Source organism: Neophocaena asiaeorientalis, unplaced genomic scaffold, assembly GCF_003031525.2.
Source record: "Neophocaena asiaeorientalis asiaeorientalis breed wild unplaced genomic scaffold, Neophocaena_asiaeorientalis_V1.1 scaffold226, whole genome shotgun sequence".
In the NCBI taxonomy this organism is placed as follows: domain Eukaryota; kingdom Metazoa; phylum Chordata; class Mammalia; order Artiodactyla; family Phocoenidae; genus Neophocaena; species Neophocaena asiaeorientalis.
This window is the reverse complement of record NW_020173037.1, coordinates 35,221-60,070: the sequence shown is the minus strand read 5'-3', so window position 1 is coordinate 60,070 and position 24,850 is coordinate 35,221. Positions and strand designations below refer to the sequence as shown.

General features: G+C 40.0%; 1 protein-coding gene and 2 pseudogenes across 9 annotated transcripts in view; all 3 read right to left on the bottom strand.

The window, feature by feature from the left end:
* SPIDR (scaffold protein involved in DNA repair) overlaps positions 1-24,850 on the bottom strand; it is a 331,517-nt gene that overhangs the window by 281,314 nt on the left and 25,353 nt on the right. For all 9 annotated transcript variants that reach the window (XR_003002947.1, XM_024742596.1, XM_024742599.1 and 6 more), the window contains exons 2-5: positions 9,823-9,981; positions 9,121-9,187; positions 2,522-2,701; positions 1,312-1,469 (exon numbers count right to left, since the gene is read on the bottom strand). Coding sequence is in view for 8 of the 9 variants with exons in the window: in XM_024742596.1 (XP_024598364.1) it covers positions 1,312-1,469; positions 2,522-2,701; positions 9,121-9,187; positions 9,823-9,981 (564 nt within the window). In the remaining variant the exon portion in view is untranslated. The remainder of the gene's footprint in view (positions 1-1,311; positions 1,470-2,521; positions 2,702-9,120; positions 9,188-9,822; positions 9,982-24,850) is intronic.
* LOC112398184 (40S ribosomal protein S26-like) lies at positions 10,161-10,777 on the bottom strand (annotated as a pseudogene).
* Positions 21,084-22,321, bottom strand: LOC112398222 (protein FAM136A pseudogene; annotated as a pseudogene).

Below are 24,850 nucleotides of genomic sequence, written 5' to 3'. Positions count from 1 at the left end.
AAGGATAAAGAAGATGTGGTATATAATTACAATGGAACACTACTCAGCCATAAGAAAGAATGAAATAATGCCATTTGCAGCTACATGGATGGACCTAGAGATTATCATGCTAAGTGAAGTAAGTCAGACAAAGACAAATACCATATGATATCACTTATAGGTGGAATCCGAACTATGACACAAATGAACATATCTACAAAACAGAAACAGACTCACAAACATAGAGGACAGACCTGTGGTTACCAAGGGGGAGGGGTGGGGGAGGGAAGGATTGGGAGTTTGGGATTAGCAGGTGCAAACTATTACATATAGGATGGATAAACAACAAGGTCCTACTGCAGAGCACAGGGAACTCTATTCAGTATCTTGTGATAAACCATAATGGAAAAGAACATGAAAAAGAATACATATAACTGAATCACTTTACTATACAGCAGAAATTAACACAACACTGTAAATCAACTATACTTTAATAAAATATTTTTTAAACTTTTTTTAAAGAACTAGTAGAATGCCTGCTATGTGTGAAAATCTTAATGGGAGAACTGAACAATGGTGAAAAATCAGAGTATTATTCATGATAAGTAAAATTAAGAGTTTTATTCACGATAAGTAAAACTAGGCAAACAAAAACCCAAATGATTAACGCCAACAAAAACGAAAAGTTGGGAAGGAAAATCGCAATTAATAGTTGTCTTGTTATGAATATTATTATTCAGAATTGCATAATGCTGAACCTAATGTAACCAGACCATGAGACATCTGTCCTGGGGGAACAAAGGGATGGGAAAGTCCCATGTGTAGCAGAGGCGAGAGTGGGTGAGGAGAAAAGTCCTCAGTACTTATCCACGTTTAAAAGCACATTACAGGGACTTCCCTGGTGGTCCAATGGTTAGCAATCTGCCTTCCAATGCAGGGGACACGGGTTTGATCCCTGGTCAGGGAACTAAGATCCCATATGTCGCGGGGCAACTAAAGTCCACGAGCCGCAACTAGTGAGCCTGCGCACCACAACTACAGAGCCCATGCACTCTGGAGCCCATGTGCCACAACTAGAGAGAAGGCAGTGCACCACAACAAAAGATCTCACAGGCCGCAACTAAGACCCAAGGCAGCCAAAAGTAAAATAAATATTTTTTTTTAAAAAGCACACTACAAGCATGTTATTTAGAGAAAAGGAGGTAAAGAACAAAATAATCCACAGAGTCAAAAGTGGTAGTCCCTGAGGAGGGAGTTTCAAACAAAATACCAAAGGCTGTGACTAACAAATGCCATAAACAGAATGGAAAGTTGGAAACAATTCGTTCTTACCTTAGGAAGTTCAGGCAGCGTCTCTGGAGGTGTCAAAGAACGACTGCTTGTACAAGAAGCATGGTCAGATATTTCCACCACACTCTCACGGTCTTCAAATTCATCACATGGATCTTCCCTGTCACTGTCAATCTCCCAGTCAATAACCTGGAGATCATCTAAAAAATACAATTTTAATTTTAAATATCTTTAATGTGTTTGAAATCTATTCTTCCTCAATAGTTTTAAAAGATCCATGTTGTTCAACAGTTATAAAATATATTAAAAGACAGCAGAAAGTATACTCCTACTCTTATCTATAAACATCCCATTTCTCCCAACTCTTACCCCTACCCCAATTCTCAGGTAACTACTTCTATTAGTTGTTTTTGTATTCTTCTAGAGTTTCTCCAGCATTATTGTTGATATGGAGAAAGTTTTAATGGTCTGGATAGAAGATCAAACCAGAATAGCAGCAGCAAGGTTTGAGAGGACTGACTTCAATTTTGAAAGAAGTTCTCCTGTGGCTAAAGTGCTATCGAGCAGCACTGTAAGCTCCAGAGAAATCGTTTATGAAAGAGTCGATCGATGCAGCAAACTTCATTGTTGCCTCATTTCAAGAAACTGCCACACCAACTCCAGCCTTCAGTGAGTAGCCATCAACACTGAAGCGAGATCCTCCACCAGCAAAAATACACGACTTGCTGAATGAAGGCTCTGATGATGGTTAGCATTTTTTCTGCAATAAAGTATCTTTTAATTAGGGTACGTATATTGTTTATTTTAGATATAATGCTGCTGCACACTTAATAGACTACAGTAGTACGTAAATATAACTTGTATGTGCACTGCGAACCCAAACATTCATGTGACTCGGTTTGCTGCAACTTTCACTTTATTGCGGTGGTCGGGAACCAAACCTGCAATATCTCTAACGTGTACCTGTACTTTAGAGAACTGGCTTGGTCAAAGAGACCCAAAGTGGAATCCAACCAGTTCTAACATGTTCAAGCTTAAGTTGTTAACTGTAAAAATAATACTGGTAATACTTATCTCTTAGAGTTACTGTGATAAATATTATGAGAAAATGTTTCTAAAAGGCTGGGAGGCTGGGACTCTAATATTTTTAAAAATGCTAAGTATCAATATTAGAAAATGAGTGTAAGTTTCTTCCATTATTAAAATCTAATCTATAACAGAAACTAAATTTCTTACAAAATTATCAATTTACCTTCACTGGCCCCATCTTCTGGAGAGAAAATATTCCTGCTATAAAACCTGCCTATTCTAGAACCATGTCCATTCTCTCTCTGTGATTTAAAAATTGTTTTATCTTCATCTGACAGATCACTTCCACTGGAACTCCATGTTATAGCTGTAAGCCCACTGGTACTCTTAGATGTGGTAGGTTCTGCAAAAGAAAAAGGGAAAATATAAAAATGGCCAATTGATACAGTGACTGATCAAAATGAAGTTTTATACATGTTACTTTGCTGAAGTCACAAATATACAATATTCTGCTGATAGTGAAAGCAATGTCTTATTTCAAATCTTCCGAACTAAAGGTCTATGTACAACCTGGCTAAGATTCTTTGAAGTAAAGCCAAATTACAAGAAGAAAAAGAAGTCAAAATGATTGAGAAAAGTCATAAAAGACAAGGAAAATGACTGGAGCACAAATGAAAACTCAAAAATAACCTTCGAATAATTACAAAACTATAAAACTTCATAGAATATTTCATCAAGCCATAAGGAAAAACAAAAACACAAAACAGGGCTTCCCTAGTGGCGCAGTGGTTGAGAGTCCACCTGCCGATGCAGGGGACGTGGGTTCGTGCCCTGGTCCGGGAAGATCCCACATGCCGCAGAGCGGCTGGGCCCGTGAGCCATGGCCGCTGAGCCTGCGCGTCCGGAGCCTGTGCTCCGCAGTGGGAGAGGCCACAGCAGTGAGAGGCCCGCGTACCGCAAAAAAAAAAAAAAAAAAAAAAACCACAAAACAAACCACGCCAATAATTATCTGTAATAGGAATGCTTCTGTGTGCTTCCTTTGCCATACTAGGAGCCCTGGTAACAGCAGTTTGCTTAAAATACTTAACAGCAAACTTTTTTAATTAATTAAACTTATTTTGAGGTAATAGTTGGTTCACATACAGCTGTCAGAAATAACAGAGGGGGCCCTTGTATGCTTCACCCAATCCCTCCAATGGTAACATTATGAAAACCACAGTACAACACAGAATGTCCATACTGATAGTCAAGATAGAGAACTCCATCCCTGTGAGGATAGCTTACACTGCCATCCCTGTGAGGATAACTCCCCTCCCCACCTCAACTCCTAATCCCTAGCAACCACGAAGCAGTTTTGCACTTCTATAATTCTGTCATTTCAAGAATAATATATAAATGGAATCACCTGTGTTACCTTTTAGGACTGGCTTTTTGTGCTCAGCATTATTCCCTGGACATTCACCAGGCTGTTGTGTATATCACCAGTCACTTTCTTTTTATTACTGAGCAGTGTTCTGTGGTGTGGATGAACCACAGCTTGTTTAATCAGTTACCCTTGAAGGACATCTGAGTTGTTTCCAGTTTGGGGCTATGACAAATGAAGCCACGATGAACACTGTGTACAGCATTTTATGTGACTGTAACTTTCATTCTCCAGGATAAATGTCTAAGGGTGCAATTGTTGGGCTGTATGGTAATTGTGTGTTTGGTCTCGTTAATGAACTGCCAAACTGTTTTCCAGGGCGGCTGTGCCATTTTATAGTCCCACCAGCAATGTGTGACTGATCCAGTTTTTCCACATCAGCAGCAGCACTTGGTGTGGTCACTATATTTTATTTTAGCCATTCTGATAGACAGGAAACCTAGAAGGAACAGGGCGACTCTATCTCGATGGAACCAGAAGTCCAACAGAAAATTTTACTGATTTTGATCAGAAAAGGAATAGGTATCTAATAAAAATCAAATTTTCTATTCCTATTGAGTAGATAGGTGAGTTATAATGCTAAAACCAAAAAAAAAAAAAAGAACTCTCTTAGTCACATTTCAATATAGTATAAAGTTAAGAGATTAGATATTATAACTCAAGTTTTACAGAAGAGGAAACAGGCTCAAAAGTTAAATGACTTCATTAAATACCTATTTATATAACACCTCTGATATAGTAAACCTTGAGGAAACAAAAAAAAAAAGAAAGAAAACTCCTGCCCTCAAGGAATGCATGATCTGAAAGGCAACATTAGTTGATCATGAAAAGAAAAATTAAATACTGTATTAGAGATATGTCACAGTATAATGATGATGGCACCGAAAAGGTGGATGCTCCACTTTATGTTGATCAGGAAAGGAAGGTTCACTGACAAAACGATGTCTGGAAAATCAACATTTACAAAGGCACAAAAACATGAAATAATAGTAAACACTTACTGAACACTTACTTTGTTCCATGAACATCTAGAATTACTAAAGTTGTCTATCCTTCAAAATAAAAAATTAAATATAAACTATTCACAATAACCTAAGAACTCATATTGATTTAAAGAGCTAATAAAACTAAGCTGTGTACTTACTTGCCAAAGACATTATCAATCTTTTTCATTATTATGCATCTGGACAAGTAAATCAAAAAAGAAAAAGTAGAATGCTACAGACTGAATGTTTGTGTTCCCCTAAAACTCACATATTGAAGCCAAATCCCAGTGTTATGGTATTAAGAGGTGTGGCCTTTAGGGGGTAATTAGATCATGAGGGTGGAGCCCTCATGAATGGAATTAGTGCCCTACAAAAGAAGCCCCAGAGAGATCCCCAGCCTCTTCTACCCTATGAGGATGCAGCAGGGAGGTGCTATGAACCAGGAAGCAAGTCCTCACCAGACACTAAATCAATGTCCTGACTTTCTGCCTCCAGAACTGTGAGAAATAAATTTCTTTTGTTTATAAGCCACCCAGTCTACTGTATTTTTCTTATATACAATAGCAGCCTGAATGGACTAAGACAGGAAGTTATCACTATTTTCAGATTATATAATGAATTCATAAACCTATAAATTATAGGCACCTAACTGTATAATTTATATAGTTAACCTCTACCAGGAATTTATTACTCAGTAATTCATTTTATTTGCTAAAAAGGGGTTTGCCCTTGAAATCAAGGCTCATTCTAACGAAATTCCAGGAACAACATCAGCCAGACTATGAGAATAGTTACCATGTATTTATAAACATTTCTGGGTGACCAATGTGTGCTAGGCACTATGCTAGGACTTGGTGTTATAGGCTGAATTGTGTCCCCCCAAAACTCATTCATATGTTAAAATTCTAACCCCCAGCATCTAAGAATGTGAACTTATTTGAAGATAGGGTCTAAAGTGATATTATTAGTGTGGGCCCTAATCTAATATGACACCTGTCCTTGCAAAAAGGAGAAATTTGAACAAAGAACCATACATGCAGAGAGCGAAAACACAGTAAAGAGACACTTGGAGAAGACAGCCACCTACAAGTCAAGGAAAGAAGCCTGGAGCACATCCTAGAAGGAAGCAACCCTGCCAATACCTTCACTTTAGACTTCTAGCCTCCACAACTGCAAGATAAGAAGTTTTTGTTGTTAAAAACACCCAGTTTGGGGCTTCCCTGGTGGCGCAGTGGTTGAGAGTCCGCCTGCCGATGCAGGGGGCACGGGTTCGTACCCCGGTCCGGGAAGATCCCACATGCCGCGGAGCGGCTGGGCCCGTGAGCCATGGCCGCTGAGCCTGTGCTCCGCAACAGGAGACGCCACAACAGTGAGAGGCCCGCGTACTGCAAAAAAAACCCAAAAAAACAAACAAAAAAACCCACCCAGTTTGTAGCATTTTATTATGGCAACCCTAGCCATATCCTAGCCCTAGCCACCTAGGATATAAAGATGAGCAATAGAGGAGGGTCTGCCCTGAAAAACCTCTATGGTCCAACAGGGAGAAAAGCAAATCAAGAAATAATAATTTAAAAATTTACTAATGCGGGACTTCCCTGGTGGTTCAGTGGTAAAGAATCTGCCTTCCAATGCAGGGGATGCAGGTTTGATCCCTGGCTGGGGAACTAAGATTCCCACATGCCGTGGGGCAACTAAACCCACGTGCCACAACCACTGAGCTCGCGGACCTCAATGAGAAAGCCTGCGTGCCGCAAACTACAGAGCCCACACGCCACACTGCAGAGAAGCCCACGTGCCACAACTAAGACCTGATGCAGCCAAAAAAGATATAATAATAAAAAAATACAGAATTTTTTTAAGAAATGGGAAGACCTGACTAGACATTTTTTAAATAATAATAATAAATACATACATAAAAATTTACTAATGCTTCTCAAGGAGATTTCTGACTCCATAACGAATAAATATTTTGAGAACATATTTTGCAGGGTATTTCAAGAAAAAAAATAAACACTATCTTCTTTTTATTACATAGCTTCATTTTGCTTGGTAAATACACATTTTTAAAGTTTTGGCTTTTAAAGAAAATCACTAACTACAAAGGTTCCAGCCTCTTTTCATTTCAAGTTTTTACCTTCTTCCACGTCCCTCAAACCTTCTGGCAAGATCCTTTGCCAACATTCATTTGCTCACTTCTCTCATCCCTTCCCTTCTCCTCCATTTCCTCCCCCTTCCTTCTCTGGTTCTCAGTGCCTTACAGGTAAGGAAATAGAGATGGGGAAACAAGGAAATGGAGTCTCCCCCTTTTTTGCACGCTTTGCAAAAGTATGTTCCCCCACTTCTGCTTCCCAGCTCTCATAAAAATATTACTTCCACATCCTAGAAGTTTTGTTAATAGCCTGTCTTAAACTAATATGTTAGAAGTTACTGTTTTTAAAATGAACCAGTTCTAGGAAATGCCTCGAGTCCCCTTTTCTATCAATTTCTATTTGTAAGCTTCTGTTAAGTTATTAACAATACTTTCTGCTCTTAACAACCTGCTTATGCTGTAAATAAATTAATTATACATGGATACAAGCTCTTTCAGCCCATGAGAATCTACTGATCATTCCACAGAATAGAAAGCACAGCAGAGTAGGTTTTAGGTTGAATACATTGGCATGGGAAATCATCTCAAAAGATCCTTTTGAAATTAAATACAAGGTAGCAGCTTATTTAATATTCCTCTCTCCCCAAGTTAAATTTGACTACACCAATTTTAAGTCTCCAAAAAAAGATAGAAGCCACATCTGTAAAAGAAAATAGTTAGCTGACCCTTGAACAACACAGGTTTGAACTGCGCAGATCCTTACACACAGATTTTTTTCGATAAATATGCACTACGGTACGGCACGACCCGCAGTAGGTTGAATCCGCTGATGCAGAACTGCGGACAAGGAAAGCTGACTGTAAAGTTAGTTACAGGCGTATTTCTGACTGTGTGGAGGGTCAGCGCCCCAGCCCCCCATGTCAGTCATTCAAGGATCAACTATACTATTCTCTCCATACGTTATGACAGTTTAGAAATCAGAATTAAATTGATCTTTGAAAATCACAACATTCAGCACTAATAATATTAAAAATTAAATTCTGTAGCGCCATCAGAAGACTATGGTATTTTATAATACAGCATTTTATGAATCAAAAAAATTAGGGGAATTTTATTCTTCAATTGCATAAAAAGAACCCCCTTAAGTGTTCGCGAAGTAATAATACAGCTTAAAGCGTTTAGTCTCTTATTCACAGAAAGCCTCCCCACGCCGCAGGACTCCGAGCAGGCTCTCCCACTCTGCCATCAAACATAGCAATTGCTGCCATTAAGCACCTACTAAGTGTAAACCTTTGAACTAGGCGTTTTGATCATTATTTTTTTTTAAACTCACAATAACGCAATGAGATACACAATTCTTAGGCCTATTTTCCAGATGCAGAAACTGAGGCTCAGCATGTTTAGCTTGCTATCTCAAGACCCCACACTCAAGATACAGTCAGGCCACTTCAGGGTCAGATGAGATCCCTGAAGTCTCAAGCCCTCATCCTTCCTGCCCAGAAGGTAACTGAGTGTAGCAGCAGAACCAGTGGCCTCCCTGATATCCACTCCCTCTTCTTCCTTACTAACAAAATCCCAATTTTCTTTGAGCAGCAACATACATGTTTAAAAATCCTTAATTTCACTGATGTCCCTTTAGTGGAGGTGACCCTATGTAAGAGGCTCTGGCCAAGGCAGAGGTCCTAGGGAGAGTACTCCTTCTCAGAGGAAAAGTTCATTTGGAGAAAATCCTCCAAGCCTATACTTTTCCTGAGAATTGAGCCTGGAGAATTCAGCCTCTACCTCACGACTGCAAAAACAAACCCTACACTAAGGCAGCAGAACTCAAAATGAGTCTGGCCCCCTGTCCTTCTTGTTGCAGGGGATAAATTCAACCCATCTCTTCAAACACTCCAATACAACTTCCTACTATCTTTAACTGAAAGCCTTCCCTAACTAATTTGCCAAGTAAGAATTTCATTGACTAAGTAGTATAGTCCTTATATCATAGATCATAACTTTATTTCCCAAATCAGATTCTTTTTAAAACTCTGGAGCTATGAACCTGAGCTTGCCTACTGGGCTCTGTTGATAACAGTGAACCCAGGAAAGAGACAAAAAATTTTAATAATTACCTACATGACACAGAAAAAATGGGGTGGATGGTGACAAATATGAGAGATTTTTTCAAAAAAATACCTTTTTACATTGTTTGGGTGTTTTCTTAACCATGAATATATAGTCTACCCAAACTACATAAACATCTTTTTAAAAGAAAGCAAATAAATCAAAGGAGGATACATTAGCCTTATACCTCTTCTGCCAAGAAATCAACAAAATATTACCTGTCTTGGGTCCAGAGGATAATTCAAGGTGTTTTTCTGTAGTAGTCGTCTTTTCAGCTGTTAATGACTGCAGGCAGATAATGATAACAATAATGATAATTAGTGATGATGTAGCAGTTTATGTGACAAGGGCTAAAAACCAACAATATTACATAAAATATTCAAGAACTTACACTACACCCCTTTAACATATTCCTCTGTTTTCCTTTATTTACCAACAAGTAGTCCCAAAGCAAATACTTACAGTGCATTTCTGTATTTTTCCAGAATCTAAACAGAGAGCTATCTAACCTTTAGTGGTGAGTACTCCTTCTTATGCTGAGTACTTCAAAGTTACCACATACACCAAAATTAACCAGAATATCTCGCTGCCATTAGATTCTAAATATGTAAGCATTTCATAAATACTTCTTTTGAAGAGCAGGATGCTCAACAGTTTCATCTTCTGAGAACATTTTCAGTATGTATCCTTCACTTACAAAGAAGTACAAAGGTTCTGCATGACAGAAAGAGGTGAATACTGCTATGCCACAATTTTTAAGGAATTCAAGGATGAGGAGAAAAAAGTAACACACCAATTACAGTGTTCTGAAAGAAAATAAGGAAGGGAATTCCGAAGAAATATAATTACAGTGGCCTGAACTCTCAGGAATCTCAGATTTGCCCTTCAGCATTTCAGGGAAAAAAATATTATGACTTTACCAGTAGAGTCTCAGGAGTCTCCTGAAATCCTTCTCCACACCTGAGCCATGCTTCAGAGAGGGAAGCTTCTGCCCCCACGGTCCTGAGACCTGCTCGTCTGCACTGCAGTGGACTCTCTCCTGGAAAGGATGGGTATTCTACATCCCAATTTCTTTTTCTCTGTAGAAATGGTTTTCAAAGAAAAAAAATCAGTGAAATCAACTTCACTAAATATACAGTAACACGGTGGAAGCCCAGAAATGGCATCGGTGGCAGCATAGTTTTTATTTTAAGTATAATTTCCATTTTATTGTCTTTTCAAAGAACAGTATTTCTTCAGTCTTTAAGGACTTAGCTCCTTACATGGGCTTTGGTGCAGGCTGTGGGGCAGCACCCCCAGATCTAAAACAAGGTGACGATGTTTAGTCCTTCCAGACTTTCTGAGAATGATTTCTGACTACCTTGCAGTGAATGGCACAACTCGTGCAGTTATGTACTTTCACATACAGTCTGGGAAGCACACACGCATCGAAAACACTGGCTTCAGAAATGTCCCTGATGGGCTTCCCTGGTGGCGCAGTGGTTGAGAGTCCGCCTGCCGATGCAGGGGACACGGGTTCGTGCCCCGGTCCGGGAAGATCCCACATGCCGTGGAGCAGCTGGGCCCGTGAGCCATGGCCGCTGAGCCTGTGTGTCCGGAGCCTGTGCTCCGCAACGGGAGAGGCCACAACAGTGAGAGGCCCACGTACCACAAAATAAATAAATAAATAAATAAAATAAAATAAAATAAAAATTAAATTAAAAAAAAAAAAAAAAGAAATGTCCCTGAAAGCTTCGGCCTCTACTATGTTCCAAATGACGAATTTCTTAACAGCCTTGTCCTTGGGCACACGTCGCGAACAGTTGTGCAGCAAACAGGCTGCACATGTCTGTGGCCCTTTTAGGCATGACCATTGTTCCTTCTTTTCTTGGTCATCCTGGAAGTGAGAAGGCGAGAGAGGACTGGCAGAGTTTTTAAACGTCTCTGAACCCCCACAGAAAGAGAGAGTCACGAGATAGCGAAACCACAAGCACGTGGACAACACAACTAGACAACAAACTCCAAAATACAAGCGTGTGAGGACAAACAATGAACACTCGAAAGTTCTGCATGGTATCATATCTGAGAGGAAAGAAGCTGAGAGAAGCATGGGAGCAAAGGAGGACTGAGCACAGACATCTGGTGTTCACCAGGAAGGGGAGCAGGCAGCCTGAGAATGCACCAGAAATAGAAAGGGCAAGGGATCCACCCTAGAAGACCCAAAGGAGCCAAGGAGTTTATATCCAGGAACAGTGACAACACTGACTTCTTTCCTCAAGCTATTTTGTTTTGTTTTTTTTAAATGTCTATGACAGACAAATACTCACTTTGTAAGTTTTTAAATTTGCAATTTAAGGAAAATTTTATATTTGCATTGGGAATCAAATTAAGGTCAACTACTATGAGCTGACCACCTAATCAGAAATAAAATCCCTCATCCAGTGCCATTGTAGTTTAAAAAAATAAATTAAGATTAAAATATACCATTAAAACTTTCTTAACTAGGAAGAAGGGAACAAATTCATAAAAATAAATTCAGCCATAACATAGATGGTATTTTAATACTTAACAGGTCTAAGCATGTTCCTTCTCATGCAGAAATTCCTATGGTGGGGCAGGACTGCAAGAGGAAGAGGCATCTATCCTCAAGAAGGTGCTACCCTCCACAGACACCTGTCAGGATTCAGTTACCTGACAGCTCTGAGAAAGCTCACTTAGTTATCTAGACAGTAAAGAAACTGGAAATATCATTTGGCCTACTCAGAGTCCACACACACACACACACACACACACACGTATATATTTTTATCTCCAGAATACCTCTTTAATACATTAAATCAGCCCAGGTCAGCTCTTTAACCAAGTGGGTGATACCAGGGATGGGACAGGGAAGGACAAAATGAGCCTGAAATATCTTGAGCCAGAGAGTGAGAAAGTGCCCAAGGAATAATGAGAACATGTAAAAAGGACACATGAGCCTGAATGAAGGGGCTCTCACTGGCCAAATGTGGGACATTCCAGCATCAAATAAATGACAGTAAAGGATTATAACCTACTGAATAAAACAAGAGTGTAAGTCTACATTGATATAAACAAATAAATAAATGACGGATTTACAAAATTATCAATGAATGCTAAAACTAGTGGGTAAAAGTTTGAGGATGAAGAGGATATATACATGATCGCAAAATGACTCCCCTCAAATTACTTACTAATTCCAAAGGGAAAAACAGTAACTTTACAGTGGAGAAACCTGTCAGACACCATCTTAATCAAGTCATGAATGTTGATGTAAACCAGCATCAAATGCTTCTTAATATGAGGCAACAACCAGAATACAGGACAACCTCCACAGTATTACCACCAAAAATGCATACCCTAAATCTAAACAGAGAAAATATCAGACAAGCCCACAGTAACTGGCCTATACACCTCAACAATGGCAAGGTCAAGAAACACAAAGAAAGTCTGAGGAACTATCCCAGATTAATGCAGGGCTAAAGAGGCATGAAAAGAAAATGAACATATGATCCTGGACTGGATCTTGGACCAGGGAAAACAGATCATTATTAGGCAACTGATAAAATTTGAGCATATACGACTGATCAGATAACAGTATTTCATCAATTTTTAATTTCCTAGTTTTGTAATTATACTATGCGTATGTAAGAGCTGTCCTTAACCTAGGAAATAAACATTTTGGGGTACAGGTTCACTATGTCTCTCAATTACTCTGAAATAGTACAGAAAAAAAGTAGATATACACATGTAGAGAAAGAGAAACAGACAGAGAGACCAATAATAACAAATTGGTGAATCAGAATAAAGGGTTACTGTACTAGTTTCCTAGGGTTTGACATAACCAGTTACCACAAACTCAGTGGCTTGAGACAACAAATTTATTCTCACAATTCTAGAGGCTTCAAGTCCAAAAATGAACGTGTCAGTCCCTCTGGGGGCTCTAGGGAAGAATCTTTCCTTGCCTCTTTCTAGTTTCTGGTGGCTCTAAGCAATCCTTGGCATTCCTTGGCTTGTAGCTGCATCACGCCAATCTCCACCTCCATAATCACATGGTATTCTCTCCTGTGTGTATCTCTGTGCATCCTCTCCTCTTCTTATAAGGACACCAGTCCCTGGATTTAGGGCCCACCCTAATGCAGTATGACTTCATAGAAACTAATTACATCTTCCAACACCCATCTCCAAATAAGGTCATATTCTGAAGTTCCGTCTGGACATGAATTTTGCAGGGGACACTATTAACCCACTTATAGTTCCACTAGAAAGAACCTCATTATGTTATTCTTGCAAGTTTCCTGTAAGTTTGAAATTTTGTCAAAATAAAAAGTTATCCCGACCCTCCCCCCCTCACACACTCACACAATAACTATATAAGCCCAGGTTGAGGCCAGGAAGAAGAATAGGAAACAAATACAGTCAATTCTCATTATTCAAAGTAGTTAATGTTCTATAAAGTTGCCAAAAACAACGAATTGTCAGATACTGAACCACTGCTCCTTGGGGAATACAGCATAGTTCCTGTCAATATGAAACTTTACTTTTTGTGTGTTTCTGTTTAAAGACACCTTATTTAATATATATAGCTTATTCATTAACATTGAACTCATGGCTAACAGCACTATGACTTATGCCTGAACAAAGCTTATCTGACACACATACTTTCTCCATAATGCACATCACAGATGTCCTGCGCTTAGGAACACTAGACAGCACTTCAGCACTATGTTTGGGGGCCATTTTAAACAGTGACATCACCAACACAAAGCACAAAAATATGAAAAACGTGGCACTAAAAAGACCAAGAAAAGGGCCCTTGTTTAGAGTGTGAGAGCTAGAACAAGTAGACAGAGTGGGGCCTTGGACCTCGGTTGGAAACACGGGTGTCAGGTGACTCAAAATTTTCCCTGCTCTACATATGCCTGCAAATGACTATAAAAGCACCAAGAGCACTGATTTGGGGATTACAAATAAATTTGAGCAAGTAGGCGATTTCATAAATGCAGAATCTTTGAAAAATGAGGATTGACTGTACTTTGAATAGACCATACTTCAGAAAAAAGCAACCAATTAAAACACAAAAAGGTTAAACTCTGCTTTACTGCTTTACTATCCACATCAGCCCCTCAGAGACCACTTTTCCTTCTTATTGGTGCTCCGCTCAATTTTTCATTTCTCAAGTACACCATGCTTATGTATTTTATTTACTCATTTTGAAACTTTACTCCCTATAAAACCAAATGCATTCCACTATACATTTGTGGGATACTTCCCTTGGAAAGAAGTGAAAATTTCTAAATATTGTTTTGGATATCATGTAATAAATTTGGGGAACAAATCTGATATCTAACAATCCAAAAAGGAAGTTTCCTTGGGTATCTGAATAATATATGTATCCCAATGGCTCTAGCCACATACTTGAAGGATGTCAACGCTTTTTCACCCAGAAATTGAACTACATTAAGCAGAGACAATGACTCCGTGGCTCTCAAATCTGCTCCTGTCAAATATGAGGAACAGATGTAAAGTTTTAACCACATCAGCTAGTCGGTAGGCGCTGTGATGCTCAGAGCCTGTCCTATCAAGTTAATTGCACATTTGTTTTTTCCTTCTCTCTGGCAACAGAACGTTTCTCAGGCCTGTCACTCACTGCTTTGGTTGCATCTGACTTATCCTTTGCCTCTCTGGATTTCATCCATACTCAGATTCTTTAGGGACTAGAACCCTCTAACTTAACATAAAAGACAGAATTCTAATGTCCTCATCTTCAGTCTGTCAGTAAACATGTACTGAGTGCCCACTGCAGGCAGACACTCTGCCAGGCCCCAGGGATACAAGATGAGCAAGAAAGACTCTGCCCTCCAGCAGCTCAGGCAGTGGCAACAGAGACCCTCCCACAAATTCACTGATGCGAGGGCCTGAGCCCAAGTTCTGATACCTACTATCCTGGCCTTCAACAGCACTCTTCAGCCTCCCCTTCTGCTTCCCCAGCCAATCTGTTCTACTCCCCTTGCTGCTGCCAGGTGGAGCATTTCCAACACCACACCTGCACCCACGGAACTCTTTGCCAGAAATCACCTCTCCTCTTCCTTTAGCCTCTCCAACTCTGCCACGGATCCCGGATCATCTTTTGCATGAAATATCCCTCAATGCCTCCACTTAATCCCTCCCTCTGGGACAACAGCCTGTCTCCTGCCCCATCTACTCCTTTCCCTAGAATAAGAGCTCCTGAGGGCAGGAGTCTCATGCCTCTTCATCTTATCCCCAGTGCACAGCACTCCCCACTGAGGTACTCACTAAATGACTCTTGAATGAATATGCAAATTTCTTGACTATTACCACACCTGTCACAAAATCTAAAGTATCTAAAGTAAATAAGTCAGTAAGTATAAACCTAAGGGTAAACACAGCCCTTAAGCTGTGTTAAACTCATTTCCATTTCATCTACTTACCCTTATAAACATTACCTCTGCCACAGCTCTCTAGAACATGTGTATTTCTCTCTCCACAGTGTTTACTCAGCCACAGAGCAGGTGCTTACAGGGCGACTTCACTACTCAGCCTTCTCATCCATCCACATTTCTAGTGACAAAACACACTCCCACCACCACAGTTTTGGGCGCCCAACCTGGCCAAGGATAATCATAGGACATCAGCCTGGCCATAGTAACTGGTCCAGGGATGCCATGGGACCCAAGTTGAGGCAGTCAGAGGCCCTCTCCAGGACTTTTCTAACTGGGGCTACTGGAGAAGAGTCTCTTCTTCCCAACTTGGCCAAGGGTGTGACCCCAAAGCAGTGAGCCACCTTGTCCCACATAATATGAAGAAACCTGAGAAAGAAAGAAGAGGCACAAATCATGCTCCAGGCTGTAAGTCAGGTCCCTGAGCTGCCCAGGTGCCCAGATGCTGTCAACTGCAAGCCAACCCATCAATCTTCTGTGCCTCTGTCCAGCTGAAGTTGGCCTTCAATCACCAGCTACTGAAAGAGCTGGACCACAATACTCAGTAAATATTCGTACTGAGCTGAAACGATTCACTGAGCCCTCTGAAGGTATACAGCTAAAGACAGTTTCCATCTTCAAAGACCGTGGGTTCTAAGGATATAATTAGAGTGGAGGAAGAAACAGACCAAAATTGGGCTAATGAGCTCAAAAACAGATTGAGAGAATGTTTCCTGGAGAAAGCTGTCTTGGACTTGAACAAAGGAAGAAATGTACTTGGGTGATGGCTACCCATAGATCCTCAATTTCCCAGGCTAGTCCTAATTCCAAATGTCCTGAGTTATTATCCTCCTCAAGCTTAGAAACATCCAGGAAATTCCACAAGCAGCACACAAATCCTTTCAGCTCCCATCTTCAAGCTGTGCTGTCAGACTGACCTGGCCTGAGTCACCGCTGAGCTACTGGTTGGTTACACTGACACTTCCCAAGATCCAGTTTCTGTATCAGTAAAGTGAGAATAATAAATATACTTACCTCAAGATGACTACCAAGATAAAATTGACACTAATGACAGTACTGTGAAATAATAGTACCACAGACCACCATAACGGAAGGTAGAAGAAGAGCTGATTAACATTCAGCAGAGTTAATATGAGAAGGTACTTTAGACATTTTTTATAAAGATGCTTATATTTTCATACACTATGATTCATAAAATACTGTCTTAATCTAATGACCAACTATAATATTTCAAACCTCGAAAAATAAGAAAAAGCAGCTTACTGATTAGAACTCTACAGCCTCTCAGACAGTTTAAGGAGCAGAAGGGAATTAAGCGACTTTCCTGGTGGCGCAGTGGATAAGACTGCGCTCCCAATGCAGGGGGCCCGGGTTCTATCCCTGGTCAGGGAAGTAGATCCCACATGCATGCCACAACTAAGAGTTCACAGGCCACAACTAAGGAGCCCGCCTGCCGCAACTTAGATCCGGCGCAACCAAATAAATATTTCAAAAAAACATTAAAAATAAAGAAGAAGGGAATTAAATGACTCATTGGAAAAGGTCAGTTTATTGCAGAGTCAAAGTCACTATTCCATGAGCTGCCCCCATAACCAGTGCTCTAGCCTTCTTATCTTTCTCACAGTCAGGCAATGCCGATTAAGAAAGACCGACCCTCCTGATGTGGGGACAACAGACGTTAATAAATAAGAAAATAAAGGGTATTAGAACAAGTCCGAGAAAAAAACATGTAAGTAAAATAAATTTTCACAAAGCATAACAAAATTTTTGAAAACTGCCTATAAGGTTCAAGACAACTTTGCCCTTTCCTTTGTTTCCTGCCAGGCTGTCTTTCCAACTCTCTTCAGTCTGACCTGCTGGACCCCTCAGGATTTGGCCCAAGGACTACCTTCTTCACGAATCCTCCTGTACTGTTATAGCCCTCAGTCATCCTCCTTGAACCACTCGTTTGGAAATCGGCACTTCCAATAGCACCTCCACTGCCACAATAGAGAATGTTATTTTCATGTGTTTATGTCTTCTATGACCTCAAAACCAGGATTCACTTACAACTTACGTTCTACAAGTGGCAAACTCTAAAAGTGCTAGCTTCCGGAACTTGCTGGTTTATCCCTTGTCTGCTGAATAATTTCAGCATATGCTAAATAAGTTTAGGAGTCACCTAAATCATTGCTTCATTTAAGGAAGTTCATATCTATACTATCTTTTCCATTCATGGAAGAGTTTTTTCAGGAAAGAATCCATAGCCATTCCAGTGTTTTAAAGTTTTCGGTCAGAAAGGCATTAAATCATGTAGCAGTTTAAATTCATTTCTTCTTCTGTCATCAGAGAAAATAAAGGAAACGGTTGCCACATTTTGTATAATTTTCATATACTTTCAAACTTAAGAGTACTTTGGCTAAGTAGTAAATGTCTGGAATGTACAATTATGCTTAAACTTACAGTACAATAATCACCTAGTTTGGGTGTCATCAAACACCTAAACTGTTCAAACAAACCAGACTAATTTACTACAGCTATTCTAAGACTCTGATGCTAGAATCCTAATCTCTAGCAATCTAGCCCTCTTTTTCTCATTCTTCTCAACAATCCGGAACTTCTTAATGTAACAATGTTGGAAATATGGTGATGTATTTAATTTTCAACACTTGAAAAGAAAAGCAGAATTATTTTCCACTAGCCCTGTACACCAGCTCAGAATACCATTAGTCTGAAACTTATTTTTTTCTGAAATGGAAAATTCCTCTGCTAGAAACCAAGTTCCCATGCCAGGCTGCCTAAAACCACTCTTGGCTCCACTGACATGGCTCCACTGACATTACTCTTAATCTAAGGGCTTAAAAGACATAAAACAATGACAGTTGCTAATACATCACACTCTGGGTCCAATTTTATTTTACTGATCCCTCCCCACTCAAAGGCAAACAATGAGTTTGCGTTGGTTCTTTCCCATTCCTGCTTCCTCACTGTTGAGATGTTGAAGCACAGCAACCTATAAACTCCAACCGTGATAAATTTATTCCCATGCAAAGGCAGGATTATCAGCAAGACCCCTTCAAAGGCTACAGATGCAAGTCTTTGTCCCTCCTTCCCTCACAGCCCTCTAACCAAATCTCTACTTACAGTTCAACCCTAACCCGCCTACTCTTCAGAAGATGGAAGTCTGAATAAAATTACAATAGACTTTAACTTAAAAGCAATTAGTTAAAAAGATGCTTAATAAAAGCTATTTGTGACAAACCTAGAGCCAACATAACACTCAATGGTGAAAAGTTGAAAGCCTTTTTGCTGATTCCTGGAATAAGACAAGAATGGCCACTCTCACCACTTCTATTCAACATAGTATTGGAAGTCCTAGCCACAACAATCAGACAAGAAAAAGAAACAAAAGGTAACCAAACTGGAAGAGAAGAGATAAAACTGTCATTTTATGCAAATGACATGATACTATATGTAGAAAACCCTAAAGACTCCACACAAAAACCACTAGAAATGATAAATTCAGCAAGGTAGCAGGATACAAAATTAACATTCAGGAATTGACTGTATTTCTTTATACTAACAATGAAATATCAAAAAGGGAAAGTAAAAAAAAAATCCCTTTTAAAATCGCATTAAAAATAATAAAATACTTAGAATAAAACTGACCAAGGAAGTGAAAGACTTATACACTGAGAACTATAAAACACTGATAAAGAAAGCTAAAGATAATTGAAAGATACACCACACTCTTGGATTGGAAGAATTAATATTATTAAAATGGCCACACTACCCAAAGCAATCTACAGATTTAACGCGATTACCATCAAATTACCTGTGACATTCTTCACAGAACTAAAACAAATAATCCTATAATTTATATGGAACCATGAAAGATCCAGAACTGCCAAAGCAATCCTGAGGAAAAAGAACAAAGCTGGAGGCATAACCCTCCCAGGCTTCAAACAATACCACAAAACTACAGTAATCAAACAGCGTGGTACCGCCACAAAAACAGACATATGGATCAGTGGAACAGAACGGAGAGCCCAGAATTAAACCCACACACCTACAGTCATTTAATCTTTGACAAAGGAAGCAAGAATATACAACAGAAAAAAGACAGTCTCTTTGGCAAATGGCGTTGGTTAAGCTGGACAGCCGCATGTAAACCAATAAGTGAGAACACTCTCTCACACAATACACAAAAATGAACTCAAAATGTCTTAAATACTTAAGATAGGACACCACAAAACTCCTACAAGAGAACACACGCAAAACATTCTCTAACATAAACTGCAGCAATGTTTTCTTAGGTCAGTCTCCCAAGGCAATACAAATAAAAACAAAAATCAACAAATGGGACCTAACCAAACTTATGAGCTTTTGCACAGCAAAGGAAACCATAAACAAAATGAAAAGACAAACTATGGGCAGGGAGAAAATATTTGCAAACGATGCAACCAACAAGGGCTTAATTTCCAAAATATACAATTGGCTCATATAAATCAGTAACAAAAAATCCAAACAACCCAATCAAAAAATAACAGGTAGAAGACCTAAATAGACATTTCTCCTAAGAAGATATACAGATGACTGATAGGCACATGAAAAGATGCTCAACGTTGCTAATTATCAGAGAAATGCAAATCAAAACTACAATAAGGTATCACCTCACTCTGGTCAGAATGGCCATCCCATTAAAAAGTCTACAAATAATAAATGCTAGAGGGGTGTGGAGAAAATGGAACCCTCTTACATTGTTGGTGGGAATGTAAATTGGTAAAGCCACTATGGAAAACAGTATGGAGGTGCCTTAAAAAACTAAAAATAGAGTTACCGTATGATCCAACAATCCCACTCCTGGACATATATCCAGAGAAAATTCTAATTCAAAAAGATACATGCACCCCAGTGTTCACAGCAGCACTATTTACAAAGCCAAGACATGGAAGCAACCTAAATGTCCACTGACAAATAAATAGATAAAGAAGATGTGGTATATAATTACAATGAAATACTACTCAGTCATTAAAAAAGTATAAAATAATGCCATTTGCAGCAACATGCTTCCCCTACCAGTGTGACAGCGCTTCTTATAATTTAGCAGCGTCTCCAGGCTGAAAGATGTCATGTGTGAGAATTTTAAGAAATGCGCATCCACATCCTGACGGCCAGAAATGAATATCCACAAGCACCCTTTCAAAGCTTTTATCCAAACTACCTCTACCAACTCTACATCTTAAAGTAACTTCATGCCCTGTATATAAGACAAAACCACGCAAAATAAAGCCCCAGAAGCCCCCTTTCCCATTCTAAATTAGTGACCTCGTGGATTTTGTTTTATTTCCAGCTTGTGTAAAATGTGGTAGTGATCCTTCTGGTAAACAGGAGGTTGGCAACAAATAGAAACACCTCTCCTCACACTCTACTGGATCATAATCAGGTCAGATAAACGTGCCAGCCTGTTGGTAACTGTGTACTATGAGAATCTGGTACCTTGGAGGGCTCTGATTTGGTACAAGGGAGACACCCTGTTGCCAGGATAAGCACTTGCCACGTGAAATTCAGGCCCACAAAAACTCTCCCTTGCTATCTCTGACCCCAAAGGCAAGTGATATAGGCCTTAAACTTGCTGCCATCCTTAATTTCCTCATTTATAAACTTTCCTTAGAAAACCCAAATCCCCATTCCTCTTTTTAAATAGATTGCTGCCTTCAGCCCCGATGGCCAATAGCAGACATCTATTTTCCAATGGATGAGAGAGATTCCTTCACCTTCTTGGTCATGGTTGGGATGAGGTTCACGTGGCCATTCACACACGTGGTCATGCAACTCTCCAGCAGCCGCTTCACCTGAACCTATTTACTCCCCACATCTGTTGAATCTTTGACTTTGTCGTTGCAATACATTGTGCACCGGGCCAGGCACTCTTGGAACTTCTCCAACTCGCTGGTCACCAGGGCCTGGGCTTGAGATAGAGGTGCATGGCAGCGCTCAATGCACTGGCGCGCTTGCTGCATGGACGCCTGGTTGTCCTCACAGCAGGCGGCGCTGCACCGGAACATGAGGCCCTGCATCTTCCGGATGTTCTCTCTCCAGACTTATCACCATAGAGTCCACCGCCTCCTGCACCCAGAGCTGCTGCAGCTCTGCCACGGCGACCCCGCACTGCTCCCTGCCACGCAGGCGCCCACATGGACTCCCACGCGCAAGCCCGCCCCCCCCGAATTAAGATTTTACCTAATTATGGGACTTCCCTGGTGGTGCAGTGATTAAGACTCTGCGATCCCAATGCAGGGGGCCCAGGTTCGATCCCTGGTCCGGGAACTAGACCCCACATGCATGCCACAGCTAAGAGTTCGCATGCCACAGCTAAGAAGCTGGCAAGCCACAACTAAGGAGCCCTCGAGCTGCAACTAAGGAGCCTGCCTGCCACAACTAAGACCTCATGCAACCGAATAAATAAATTACTTTTACATAATTGTAAACCACCTCAGATATAACTCTGTAATCACACACTACTAAAGTAAAACCAGCTCCAATGAAAAGAAGCACAATCGTTTAGCTATCACAAACTGAATATTTATGCTACAGATGGAATGTCTGTGTCCCCCCTATAATTCATATGTTGAAACCTAATCCCCAATGTGATGGTATTTGGAGGTGAGGACTTCGGGAGGTGCTTAGTTCACAAGGATGGAACCCTCACGAATGGGATTAGTGCCCTTATATAAGAGGTACTAGAGAGATCCACTATGTGTGGACAAAAAGATGGCTAGGAACCATGAAGTGGGCCCTCAACAAACACTGAATGTACTGGCACCTTAAATTTGAACTTCCCAGCCTCCAGAACTGTAACACATTTGTGTTGTTTATAAACCATTAGCCTATGGCATTTTTGTTACAGCAGCCTGAACAGACTAAGATAATTCAGTAGCTGCCAGACATCACTGCAAATGTTTCATGTCTATTACCTCATATAGATCCTAGGTGATATCTTATGCTGAAATGAGTAGTATTAATTCCATTTCACAGACAAAGAAACTAACTGTTGAAGACATTTTTCAAGACCATGTATCTGTAAATAGCAAAGCCAGGATCAAAATTCAAGCTAGTTTAAGCCCAAGGACCATATTCTTAATAGGGCTACATTTTTCTGCAAATGAGAAAAAGACACTCCCTTCTCAAGTCACTGTACTTCCATATATTTGGAAATTGTCATAACGTACTGATTTTATTAGGAAAGGTGCTTTATTGCCATCTACTAAAAGAGTAGCATAATAAATATACAAATTTTGCAGGACATGACTATGAACAGGGCCTCTGCGGGCACTGCGGTTTTCAACCTGCACAACCAAATGCAGCCACTCTGGTGGTTAAAAACAAATGGAATTTCAATATATTTTTAGCATTACTGAAAACTAAATTCAACAAACCAGCGCTTGTAATCACTTAAGCACAGAAAACACAGAGAAACATCATGAACTCTGTCCTCAAGAAATCGATATGATCATTAGACCTGTCACAAAACACAATACAGAGAAGTAAAATAACAGAAGTTAGTATAAACATGCAGAGGCAGTATGAAGATTGCAGAGATTAATTCTAAAAACCACTTTTTAATTTCTTTCCCTCACTGAAGCCTTATAGTAACTCTGTGAGTTAAGGCAGCAATCACAAATTCACTTCAAAATGAGGGCACATGAATGTGAATTAGGGAGAGACATTTGCAGACTGAGAAGAGGATTTGTGTTTGTCATAAACATGGGCTCTTAAGGTGTGAAAAGAAAGACAACCATGGGTAAAAGACCTATTAGGGAAAGACTGAAAAAGTAAACATGGAGTAAAGAATCTCACCTCACCTAAAAGGAAGGCTAGGGAATTAATTCCCTGGTAGTCCAGTGATTAGGACTCAGTGCTTCCACTGCTGGGGCCTGAGTTTGATCTATACTCAGAGAACTAAGATCCTGTAAGCGGCACAGAGCGGGCCAAAAAACAAACAAACAAACAAGTTTAGCCTTTGTCCTTGGCTTCTGGAAAGTAATGTCTATGCCCTTGGAATACCATGGCTGACAGAAGTGTCTTTCTTTGCCTGAGAGCTTCAGTTACACCAGACAGTCTAATAATGTGATTTAGGGTGGTGGCTAATCACACCCCATACTGTTAGCATGGGGGCTGGTGACACCAGAAAAACAGTATGATTTAGAGTGGAGGCTTTAAGTCACACACAGAAGAACTGGAGCCTGAGATCAGCCATTTATGTCTACGTAATGGAGCCTTAGTCTGTTCAGGCTACTATAACAAAACGCCATAAAGTAGGTAGCCTATAAACAACAAACACTTCTCAAGTTCTAGGAGCTGGGAAGTCCAAGATCAAGGTGTCAGCAGATTCAGTGTTAGCGGTGAAATGTGGCAAAGGCCCACTTCCTCACTGATGCTAAAGAGAGGAGGGATCTCTCTGGAACCTCTTTTATAAGGGCACTAATCCCATTCATGAGAGCTCCACCCTCATGACCTATTTACTTTTCGAAGACTCCACCTCCAAATACTACCACATTGAGGATTAGGTTTCAACATATGAATGGGGGTTGGGAATAGAGAACACAAATATGCAGTCCACAGCAAAGCCCCAGTAAAAACTCTGGACACCAAGGCTTAGGTGAGGTTCCCTCCTTGACAATAACCCACCTATACGGTCACACATTGATACCAAACATGTAACTCATCCTGACTCTATGAGAAAACCACAAAAGTTCCATGACTGGAACTCACATCCCAATTTCAAAACTTACTACAAAATAACAGTAATCAAATCAGTGTGGTACAGGCATAACAATAGACCCAGTCAATGGAACAGAATTCATAGTCCAGAAAAACCCATACATCTGTGGTCAAACGATTTCTGTCAAGGGTCTGACAAAAAATAACAGAAGTTAGTAAGCAGCGGTTTCAGACATGACACAAAAGGACAAGTTAACAAAAAATGAATAAACTAAACTTCATCAATATTTAAAACTTATGAATTTCAAAAGATATTATCAGAAAGCAGAAGGACAATTCATATAATGGGAGAAAATATTTGCAAATCACATATCCAACTAAGAATCTAGTACCCAAAATATATGAAGAACTCCCGCAACTCAACAACTCAGTTTAAAACTCGGTAAAAGTCTGATAGACATTTCTCCAAAGAGGGCATACAAATGACCAACAGTCACATAAAAAGATGTTTGATATCATTAGTCATTAGGGAAACACAAATCAAAACCACAATGTGAGATACCAACTCCCACCCATTATAATAGTTACTGTCAAAAAATAAATAAGTAATAAGTATTGGCAAGGATATGGAAAAAACTGGAACCCCTGTGCATTGCTGGTAGAAATACAATATGATACAGTTGCTATAGAAAATGGTACAGTGGATCCTCCAAAAAATTAAACATAGAATTACCATAGGATCTAGCAATTCTACTTCTGAGCAATTCGATTTCCCAAAAGAACTGAA